Here is a 12,196-nt window from a genome sequence, read left to right as displayed (position 1 = left end):
TATGGCATAGCAAGTCACCCCTCTAGCAGGCCTTACAGCCCTAAGGCAGGCTGCACTATACCACAGATGAGGGCATAGGTGCATGAACACTATGCCCCTACAGTGTCTAAGCAAAACCTTAGACATTGTAAGTGCAGGATAGCCATAAAGAGTATATGGTCTGGGAGTTTGTCAAACACAAACTCCACAGTTCCATAATGGCTACACTGAAGTCTGGGAAGTTTGGTATCAAACTTCTCAGCACAATAAATGCACCCTGATGCCAGTGTGAGATTTATTGTAAAATACACCCAGAGGGCATCTTAGAGATGCCCCCTGAATACCAGTCTGACTCCTAGTGCTAGAATGACCAGTTTCTGCCACCCTGCCACAACCAGACGAGTTTCTAGTCACATGGGGTGAGTGCCTCTGTAACTCTGTGGCCAGGAACAAAGCCTGTACTGGGTGGAGGTGCTTCTCACCTCCCCCTGCAGGAACTGTAACACCTGGATGTGAGCCTCAAAGGCTCATGACTTTTGTTACAGCACCCCAGGGCATCCCACCTAGTGGAGATGCCCGCCCCTCCGGCCACTGCCCACACTTTTGGTGGCAAGGCAGGAGAGAATAATGAGAAAAACAAGGAGGAGTCACCCACCAGTCAGGGCAGCCCCTAAGGTGTCCTGAGCTGAGGTGACCCCTGCCTTTAGAAATCCTCTATCTTGAGATTGGAGGATTCCCCCAATAGGATTAGGGATGTGCCCTCCTCCTCTCAGGTGTAGCCACCCTCCAGGACAGTAGACATTGGCTACTGCCCCCAGACCTAAACACACCCATAAATTTAGTATTTAGGGGCGACCCTGAACCCAGGAAATCAGATTCCTGCAACCTACACAAAGAAGAAGGACTGCTGACCTGAAAGCCTTGCGGAGACGACAGAGACGACAACTGACTTGGCCCCAGCCCTATCGGCCTGTCTCCAGACTCAAAGAACCTGCCCAGTGACGCATCGGACAGGGACCAGAGACCTCTGAGGACTCAGAGGACTGCCCTGAAACTGAAGGACCACGAAACTCCAGAGAACAGCGGCACTGTTCACCAACAGCAACATTTTTGCAACAAAGAAACAACTTTCAAAGAACTCTCCCTTCCCGTCGGACGTGTGAGACTTCTCACTCTGCACCCGATGTCCCCGGTTCGAGCTCCAGAGAACAAACACTGCAGAGAGGACTCTCAGGCAACTGCGATGACATGATTAACCTGAGTCGACCCCCCAGCACTCCCACAGTGACGCCTGCAGAGAGGATCCAGAGGCTCCCCCTGACTCCGGCTGCCTTGTAACAAGGAACCCGACGCCTGGACCAAGCACTGCACCAGCAGCCCCCAGGACCGAGAGGAACCAACCTCCAGTGCAGGAGTGACCAGCAGGTGGCCCTCTTCCTAGGCCAGTCGGTGGCTGGACCGAGAAGCCCCCCTGTGCCCTGCCTGCATCGCCTAAGTGACCTCCAGGTCCCTCCATTGCTTCCTATAGCAAACCCGACACCTACTTTGAATACTGTGTAGGAAGGTAGCCTCTTTCTAGCCTTGTAACCCCTACTTTTGGCCTGTTTGTGAGTATAAGTCAGGGTGTTTTTACTGTCTCACTGGGACCCTGCTAGCCAGGACCCCAGTGCTCATAGTGAAAACCCTATTTGTCAGTGTGTTTTATATGTCTCACTGGGAAACTGCTAGCCAGGACCCCAGTGCTCATAGTTGTGGCCTGAATGTGTGTTCCTTGTGTAGTGCCTAACTGTGTCACTGAGGCTCTGCTAATCATAACCTCAGTGATTAAGCTCTCTCTGCCTTTAAAATTGTCACTGCAGGCTAGTGACCATTTTCACCTATTCTAATTGGCACACTGGAAAACCCTTATAATTCCATAGTATATGGTACATAGGTACCCAGGGTATTGGGGTTCCCGGAGATCCATATGGCCGGCAGCATTTCTTTTGCCACCCATAGGGAGCTCAGACCAATATTAAACAGGACTGCCACTGCAGCCTGAGTGAAAAAACATCCACGTTATTTCACAGCCATTTTCACTGCACTTAAGTAACTTATAAGTCACCTATATGTCTAACCTTCACTTACTGAAGGTTAGGTGTAAAGTTACTAAGTGTGAGGGCACCCTGGCACTAGCCAAGGTGCCCCCACATAGTTCAGGGCAATTTCCCCGGACTTTGTGAGTGCGGGGACACCATTACACACATGCACTACATATAGGTCAATACCTATATGTAGCTTCACAATGGTAACTCCGAATATGGCCATGTAACATGTCTAAGATCATGGAATTGTCCCCCCCCCCATTCCAAATATGGTATTGGGGTGCCAATCGCATGCATCCCGGGGGCTCCAGTATGGACCCTGGGTACTGCCAAACCAGCTCTTTGGGGTTTTCACTACAGCTACCGCTGCCGCCAACCCACAGACATGCTTCAGCCCTCCTGGGGTCTGGGCAGCCAAGTCCCAGGAAGGCAGAACAAAGGATTTCCTCTGAGAGAGGGTGTTACACCCTCTCCCATTGGAAATAGGTGTTAAGGGCTGGGGAAGAGTAGCCTCCCCCAGCCTCTGGAAATGCTTTGAAGGGCACAGATGGTGCCCTCCTTGCATAAGCCAGTCTGCACCGGTTCTGGGATCCCCTAGCCCCTGCTCTGGCGCGAAACTGGACAAAGGAAAGGGGAGTGACCACTCCCCTGTCCATCACCACCCCAGGGGTGGTGCCCAGAGCTCCTCCAGTGTATCCCAGACCTCTGCCATCTTGAATCCAGAGGTGTGCGGGCACAATGGAGGCCTCTGAGTGACCAGTGCCAGCAGGTGACGTCATAGACTCCTCCTGATAGGTGCTTACCTGACTAGGTGGCCAATCCTCCTCTGAGGGCTATTTAGGGTCTCTCCTGTGGGATTCTCATCAGATAACGAATGCAAGAGCTCACCAGAGGTCCTCTGCATCTCCCTCTTCGACTTCTGCCAAGGATCGACCGCTGACTGCTCCAGGACGCCTGCAAAACTCAACAAAGTAGCAAGAAGCCAACCAGCAACATTGTAGTGCCTAATCCTGCTGGCTTTCTCGACTGTTTCCTGGTGGTGCATGCTCTGGGGGCTGTCTGCCTTCACCCTGCACTGGAAGCCAAGAGGAAATCTCCCATGGGACAACGGAATCTTCCCCCTGCTAATGCAGGCACCAAACTTCTGCTCCACCAGTCCTCTGGGTCCCCTCTCATTATGACGAGCGTGGTCCCTGGAACACAGGTGTTAGATCCAAGTGACCACGACAGTCCAGTGGTCCATTTGTCCAAATTTGGCGGAGGTAAGTTCTTGCCTCCCCTCGCCAGACAGTAATCTTGTGTACTGCGTGAACTGCAGCTGCTAGAGCGTCTGTACATTTTTGCAAGGAATCCTTCCTGCTCAGCTTAGCCCAGGTCCCCAGCCTCTGTCCTGCATTGTTGAACTCGCTGAGTTGACCACCAGCTTTGTGGGACCCTCCTTTGTAGTGTTGAGACGACTGCCGTTCTCAGTTTTCTTGAACCCGTGTTCAAGTACTTCTGCGGGTGCTGCCTTCGTCTGCGTGGGATCTCCGTGTTGCTGAGGGCCCCCACTGTCTCCTCTTCCAAGTGCCGAGCTCCTGGTCCTTCCAGGGCCCGGTCCGCACCCATTTTCTTCAACCACGACCTTTGCAGCTAGGAAGGCTTGTTTGTGATCTTTCTGCAGGGAAACAACTCTACATCCTCCAGCATTCTGTGGGACATCTTCTGTGCAAAGGAGAAGTTCCTGGCATCTTCCGTTGTTGCAGAATCTTCAGCTGTTCCACCCGGAGGCAGCCATTTTGCACCTTCATCCGGGGTTTAGTGGGCTCCTGCCCCCCGGACACTTTTGTGACTCTTGGACTTGGTCCCCCTCCTTTGCAGGTCCTCAGGTCCAGGAATCCATCTTCAGTGCTTTGCAGTCAGTTGTGGTCTTTGCAGAATCTCCTATAACGACTTTAGTGTGTTTCTGGGGAAGTAGGGTCATTATTTTCAGGGTCTTGGGGTGGGGTATCTTGGACACCCTTAGTGTTTTCTAACACTCCCAGCGACCCACTACACACTACACTAGGCCGGGGGTCCCTAAGTTGTTCGGATTCCACTTTCTTAGTATATGGTTTGTGTTGCCCCCAGGCCTATTGCATCCTATTGTATTCTACAGTGTTTGCACTACTTTTCTAACGGTTTACTTACCTGATTTTGGTTTGTGTGTATATTTTGTGTATTTTACTTACCTCCTAAGGGAGTATATCCTCTGAAATATTTTTGGCACATTGTCACTAAAATAAAGTACTTTTATTTTTAGTAACTCTGAGTATTGTGATTCTTATGATATAGTGCTATATGATATAAGAGGTATAGTAGGAGCTTTGCATGTCTCCTAGTTCAGCCTAAGCTGCTCTGCTATAGCTACCTCTAACAGCCTAAGCTGCTAGAACACTGTTAATCTACTAATAAGGGATAACTGGACCTGGCACAAGGTGTAAGTACCATCAGGTACCCACTATAAGCCAGGCCAGCCTCCTACACACTGCACCCTGCCGCCCCTGTGCCATTGAGGGTGTGTTTTGTGTGCTTCTTTGTGTCCCCCCAGTGCTCTACAAAACCCCCTTGGTCTGCCCCCCAAGGGCGCAGGTACTTACCTGCCAGCAGAGCCGAACCGGAGCACCCCTGTTCTCCATAGGCCCCCATGTGTTTTGGGCCCTCCTTTGACCTCTGCACCTGACCGGCCCTGTGTTGCTGGTGCTGTGACTTTGGGGTTGCCTTGAACCCCCAACGGTGGGCTGCCTATGCTCAGGAGACTGACTGTGTAAGTGCTTTACTTACATGAGAAACTTAAACATACTTACCTCCCCCAGGAACTGCTGATTTTTGCAGTGTCCACTTTTAAAATAGCTTATTGCAATTTTAACCTATACTGTGTGTACCACTGCTCTAATTCAAAGTTCCCTACTTATCTGCGTGGAGTACCTTGCATTTTATGTATTTTACTTCAAATCTTGAATCTAGTGGTTCTAAAATAAATTAAGAAAATATATTTTTCTATATAAAAACTATTGGAATATATGTCGGAACAACGCATGCTGGAACCACGCATGCCGGAACAACGAGTTCGGAACAACAACCTCGTTGTTACCACTAATGCCTTTACCACAAATGCCTTAACAACGATTTTTCGTTGTAAGGGCATTCCTGGTAAAGGCATTAGTGAAAGGCATGCATGGTTCCAGAATGCGTCCCCCCTGTCCCCCAACCCCACCCCTAAAAATTACCGCGATCCCCCCACCCTCATCCCTAAAACCACCCCAACTCCCACCCTTAAAATTACCGCAACACCTCACCCCACCCCTAAAACCACCCCAACACCCACCCCTAAAACCTAAACCACCCCAACCCCCACATACTAAAAATACCCCGACCCCCCCACCCTCACCCTAAAACTAAAAATGCCCAGACGCCCCCCTCCTTGCCCCTAAACCTAAACCACCCCAACACCCCACCCCTAAAACTAAATATACCTCGACCCCCCACCCCACCCCTAAAAATAAAAATACCCCTCCCCCAAACCTAAACCGCCCGACCCCCACCCCTAAAACTAAAAATACCTCGACCCCCCACCCCCGCCCCTAACACTAAAAATACCCCAACCCCCTTCACCTGCCCCTAAACCTAAACCACCCCTAAACCTAAAAACACCCCGAACCCCCACCCCACAAACCTAAACCACCCCAACCCCCACTCACAAAAAGTAAAAATACCCGACCCTGCCACCGCCGCCCCTAAAACCTAAAACTACCCCAACCCCCACCCCAATACTAAAAATACCCCGACCCCCGCCCCTAAAACTAAAAATGCCCCAACCCGCCCCTAAACCTAAACCACTCCGACCCCCACCCCTAAAACTAAAAATACCCCTCCCCCCAAACCTAAACCGCCCGACCCCCCACCCCTAAAACTAAAAAATCCTCGACCCCCCAACCTCACCCCTAAAACTAAAAATAACCTGATCCCCCGCCCCTAAACCTAAACCACCCCTAAAACTAAAAATACCCCCACCCCACAAACCTAAACCACCCCAACCCCCACTCCCAAATAGTAAAAATACCCCAACCCCCCACCCCGCCCCTAAAACCTAAACTACCCCAACCCCCACTCCCAAAAAGTAAAAATACCCCGACCCTCACCCCTGCCCCTAAAACTAAAAATGCCCTGACCCCCCCTCCCCTGCCCCTAAACCTAAACCACCCGACCCCCTGCCCCTAAAACTAAAAATGCCCGACCCCCCCTGCCCTTAAAACCCAGCCCCACTTACCTCCTCCTTGATCGCGTCGTCCTCCTCAGCCGACTCCCTTCTTCTGTGCCTTACCCACGCATGTGCATGGTTAAGAACACGCGTGGTTAAGGACCCTTAACAAGGAAGTGGGTAACGAAAGCGCTGTTCCGCTTTCGTTTTCCACGACTTCGTTGTTAAGGAGTCGTTGTTCGGGATGCTTCCCAAACTATTGGCCTGGAGTTAGGTCTTTGAGTGTGTGTTCCTCATTTATTGACTGTGGGTGTACAACAAATGCTTAGCACTACCCTCTGATAAGCCTACTGCTCGACCACACTACCACAAAATAGAGCATTAGTATTACCTAAGTTTTCCCCTATCATCCTCTATCAACCTCTAAGGGGAACCCTTGGACTCTGTGCACACTATCTCTCACTTTGAGATAGTATATAGAAAGACAACTTCCTACACAGTTGCAAAACCCTATAACAACTGCAGATACATATATTTCATGAAGTACTACAAAAGCTTCAGCATAATCATGCACCAGGTCATAAATGGTGACAACATCTGCAATAGTGTAGCTCCTTGAGGTGAGATGAGATATGTATCTTCAGGGTCTGGAAGCATGAGATGGTGACAACACTGATTTTGGGCTGTCATGTCAAGTTTTCAGTTAGTGATGCTCCTGAGATACTTGGCACAGGTGAAGGGGGTGGGAGTAGGTCCTAGCTCTGTTGGCCACCAGTGTAGTCGCACTAAGAAGGGCTCTCCCCAAAGATCACAGCTTCAGTCTTGTTAGTGTTTAATTTCAAATAGCTGGACTTCTTACATCATTTATTGTGTGTGTGTGTATATATATATATATATATATATATATATATATATATATTTTCGGCAGATTAGGCTAAGGGGAGAGAAGCATTGACAGCTTGTTGGGCTGCAGTTTTTGTGGCCCAGTTTGTGAATAGTGAAGGCCTGTGCTTGTGTATCTCTGGTATATATGATCCACATATGTACATTTGCAGTTTGAGTGAGTATTGTATGTGTGTGCATGCCTGTGGTGCTTTTTAATTAAGCATGTGTGTTGCATGGCCATTCCATGTTACGTATTTCTGTGTGCAGAGTTCATTTGAGCCTGGTGTGAGTGTGCTTATGTTTTGTGTGTATTGGTATAAACTTGGTGTTTATGCATGTGGTGTGTGCCTGTATGTGGTGTGTTTTGCGTTCATTAAACACTGGATGAGTGTGCAAAATTATACTGATAAAATGACACAATAACTTATTTGAGGCAAGCAGACAGCATGTATTTTCTGAATGTGTATGTGATGCAGCTTTGGGTACTGAAGGTAGAAGAACCCCATGGTCTGCAGCTTCTGTGCATGAATCATCAGCTGTGCGATCTTTCACTGTAACAGCGAACCTTATCAAACCTAATGCTGTGCAGTGAGATGCAAAAAGTAACCAAACACTATTTAGGAAATGTAACCAAATGGAACAGATTAAATTTTGTTTACATAGCTGTATAAAGTATATGCACAATGTACGCAGACAATAGAAATCGTACCTTGTGGTAACAATTTAGCGATATCACTTTTAATATTTTCCTGTGGAATTAATTATTTAGTTCTGAGATAAGTTTGGATAATTAGCCTTAATGCCACCAGGTGTATATCGTGCCACATTACATAGCTCTTACTAGCTCTTAATTGAAATTAATTGTGATCAGTACCATTGCTAGTACATATGAAACATAATATCACTATAAACTAGACCACTGAAATTATGCAGCAGTGTTGGCTAAATTATGTAACAAGGAAAGACAAATAATGCAGCCTAATGAGGCACATTTTGTGATAGTATTACTTCATTACTTTGTCATTTTTTTACACTTGTAATTACTATCTGGGCATAGATTGTACCTCAGTGGTACAAGTTTACCACCCAAGCGTAGCAATAAGCAACAGAAAAATGACCAGTCAGCCCTTGCGAAGGGCCCTCAATTGTGTGGCAACAAGGGTTGCAGTAATTTTAGCAACTTTCATACCATTTGAACTAGAAAAGTTTTCTTTTTTTTAAACCTGTTGATTATGCATTTTATAATGGATTATGTGGCAATTACACGGACAACACCATAATTCCAATGGCCGACTATAATATGGGACTGTGCAATGTACTGTGACAAGATATAAGAATATGAAAGGCACACATTTGTAACCCTGCCACACCAGTGAGAATAAATTCAGCCAAGCGCAATTTCAATCAATCAATCAATCAAGGAATTGGTACAGAGCACTACTCACCCATGAGGGTCTCAAGGAGCTGAGAGGGGGGCTAATTTCTTATTTGAGATTAAACTGCGTTACACACCTATACCCTTTAGTTACGGAAGTGGCAGGAGGACGTTGAGCTGGTAATGTGTGCTCTACAGGCACCATCTCTCACCTCGCGAGGCCTGCTGTGCACCGCATGGAGGACAGAGAGCAGCAGCAGACATGCGGCCCTTCCTCGAACCATCCTTGCCCTCTCTCACTCCTGAAATCCGTCTCACCGGACCTCCCTCACCTCACTGAACGCTCGCAAACGGCCTTATATACTGACTCGGTGCCCACCGCCAGCAGGTTAATTTCTCGCTCTGCCTGGCCCGTCGCCAAAGGGGCCGGCTTCATCAAGGCTTAGGCTGGAGAAAACATATTGGCATAAAGAGGGAGCGCCAAGGGCAGCCCCAAGCATCTCTCCCAGGCCCAAACACACGTCGGACCAACCCAGAGATAGGGCTAATTGAGGGGTTTCCCTAATGCGGGGAGGATTGCATTAGGCACAGGAGCGCTTATCGCTGCTGCAAGGCAGGGCTATCGGAACCAGGCAGCGCCTGGCGGAGAACACGCCAGCTCCCACCAAGTCTGCTGCCCCCGTATAACTGGGCCAGCATGGAGGGCCCAGGCAGAGCGACCGTAGGGGCGCACCTCTACCTACTTACAACCAAGCAAGGGGACCGTGGAAACACCAGATACCACGTTCGAATGAGACAACGGAGTAGCAAACAATGTTGAAGTTCTTTTGCAGCGTTCGCAAATGTCCATGGAAAACTTTGAAACGTGCGACTCAGGGACATTGCGACTAACGTTACAATTTAAGTAACGTGTCCTCCTGTTAACAAAGTAGTTCTGCGTAAGATATAAGCCGTACAAATATATGTAATGGTGCATAACTATGGACGTCATTTAGGGGTCGCAGCACTGCATTTGCGACCCATGGACTCAGACGTGGCAAAATCAGTGCCATGAACACAGGGACACCTCGTCCTTATGGGCATCGGTTGGTGCGCTAGTCACCTTGTTTTTTGTCATTTTTTTTATTATTCTAGTAGTGAATAACACTATATTATTCACTGTTAGTGTAAGAAAAAATAGAGTAGAATTAGCTAGAATATAACCCTCCCTGGCAGCTGAGATAAGAAATAAAAATGCTTTTAAATGTATGTTGTGTGCTTGCATGCAGGTGAGAGTGTTTATGTGGGAAAGTGTGTGTATGTGTGATTGTGTGTTAATGTGTAAGCATCTGAGGGCGAGTGAATGTATTGGTCAATTGGGGTGTGATGTCACTTCTGCTACCCCAGGCCCTCGGTGAATTGATGTTCATAACAAATAGTTTTTCACGCATTGAAGAGTTTCGTTCCAAGCAGAGTGAAAATTATTTCCTTGTAGTGTGAAAATTATCTCTGTGCGACAGACCAAGACAAAGGAAACTGATGTAAATGGCAACATTTTCCTTTATTTTAGGTTTCACCTACTAGCGCAGGCTGTCTCTATGCGAAAATACCTATTGAAAGCATACAGGACGTACAGAACCCGCCCATGGCTCATCACTGGTTGTTGCCTTTTCTGTCACAGGGAGGACTGCACGTAAACCCGGTAAAAACAAGCATTTGCATTGCAACGAGTCTCACATTTACTCGTGTTAGAGCTATTACAGTTGTAAACTCCTAAGCGGACTTTTTTTGCCACTTAAACTAATAATGAAAAATAAAACAGTTCACATATGCGAGCCCCATGAGCATGAAGGTGACACAGAAAAGGAAACAGAAGTTTGCTCGCAGTGAAATTTATTGGCAAAAGTGCCATTATCCATGTTACCAGCAAAAGTGCATTTATCCATGTAACAGGGTCGATGTCAAGCAAAGCGCTTGACTTGTGCCTAGAAAGATTGTGCTGCGCAGGAAATTAAAAGATAAAGTAGTCCAGAAACCAGCTGAAAACACAGAGCCTCGTATGTTTTCAGTAGTTTACTGGTGCCCTCAAGGAGGGCTAAACACTGGAAAAGGCATGACGTATGCATGCCTTTCACAAATGGAATCAATCGATTTTTAAAAGGCAAGCCCACAAACTAATGAAAGTGACGGGCGTGACATGGGCGTGGATAGAAGTCCACAGAGAGATTACAACGTGGTCCAGAGCGCTTTAACGTGCGCAACCCTAAAAATGGGCAGTCATATAGCATGTAAGAGAAGGTCCTGAGTCAATTTGGTATTTGCATTAGAGAATGAGCTATTCTCAGGCCCTATTTACACATTCCATCAACAAAATTCGACACCTTGTTTATTGACATACTGCATATAATCTTGATTGCAGCTAACATTACATATTATGGATTGAAAAAAAAACTGTACACTGGATCACCTAACCAACACTTCAATGAAGTTATGGTTGATCACCCCGCTGACCCTTACAGCACCAGCTAATTGACTTGGGCACGATGAGCCCCGACAATGTATACCCGACCACTACCTCTAAATGTAAATTTCACCGGACAACCTCACCCACCCCTCCACGGGAAACTGAGCATGGGCCGACATGCTAACTGAGCCCATAAACAACCTTGCCAGAGCCAACCCACAGAGAGATCCTCCTGGCACCCTTTAGGAGATGGGCCTCGGCAACCGGGCAATCTCATAACCCCCGGTGCAAGCACCATCAGGGAAGTGCCATAGAGATCTAAGACCCTGGAGATCTAAGGACAATCACTGTAGCACACTTCCCCAGTTTTACCTTCACACCCCAGTACAATAAATCCAGAATTCGCCTGCTTTTTGTACCTGATGCCAAGGTACCTATCTACTGTGTGGTCAAGCACAACACCGCCCCTGCGAAATCCAATAATAAAGATAGCATGAGCATGAAATATAGCAAGAAGGATGATGACAAATGAAAAACAGGCAAAAAACAGTAGGAAGGTTATCCACTCCAAAAAACAACAAAGGAGGGGCAGAAAAATGGGATATTCGGAGTGAAAACTCCTGGTCCCGTGTGTAAGTATCCCAATATACAGTAAATCAAAGAAGATTACACATGGTTCCATATAATACTGTGGGTTTCAATCAAGTGAAGAGCTTGGTCGCCAGGTAGGAACCGAAGCTTCTCGAAGCAAGAGCCCTCACTCACCATCCGGTGACATGCTTCATCATAGGGCCCACTCCTCGTCAGGCCGGCACTGCAATGCCTGACGGGCCCCGCGAGGGGGCTCTTTGCCGGAGTTCTTTTGAGAATCGAAAATAGCCGGTCAAGAATAATGAAGTGAAGGATTGGTATATGAAAAAACTGTTAAAAATGCCTAGAGGTAACAACTAATTATATTTAATGCTCGTGCTCATACCTCTGACAAGATTAAAAACCAAGAAAACGGGGAGTCGGTGGAGTAATGACCACAAACCCCATTGAAAAATAGGTAAGTATTCCGGATCCCGGGGTTCTCGTTCCAGCGTAGGTTGACTGGCAGTGACCGTCAATTACTGAAATCAGAGTTGATTTTTTGGTCTGGACTCCCCCGATGTGGCCCTACCCTAATTTTTGGAGGGTTTATGATTCACATATTTGTGGAAGTTTCCACG

The 12,196-nt window shown here is 47.6% G+C and overlaps 1 protein-coding gene across 2 annotated transcripts in view; it reads right to left on the bottom strand.

The window, feature by feature from the left end:
• The window catches only part of LOC138283718 (astacin-like metalloendopeptidase), a 728,958-nt gene extending 720,094 nt beyond the window's left edge, over positions 1 to 8,864 (bottom strand). For both annotated transcript variants that reach the window (XM_069221760.1, XM_069221761.1), the window contains exon 1: positions 8,755 to 8,864. In XM_069221760.1, the coding sequence (XP_069077861.1) occupies positions 8,755 to 8,826 (72 nt within the window). In that variant the 5' untranslated portion in view covers positions 8,827 to 8,864. The remainder of the gene's footprint in view (positions 1 to 8,754) is intronic.
• Positions 8,865 to 12,196: the final 3,332 nt, after the last annotated feature.

Source organism: Pleurodeles waltl, chromosome 3_1 (genome assembly GCF_031143425.1).
Source record: "Pleurodeles waltl isolate 20211129_DDA chromosome 3_1, aPleWal1.hap1.20221129, whole genome shotgun sequence".
Lineage (NCBI taxonomy): Eukaryota > Metazoa > Chordata > Amphibia > Caudata > Salamandridae > Pleurodeles > Pleurodeles waltl.
The sequence above is the reverse complement of the archived record's forward strand: the minus strand, read 5'-3'. Positions and strand labels throughout refer to the sequence as shown.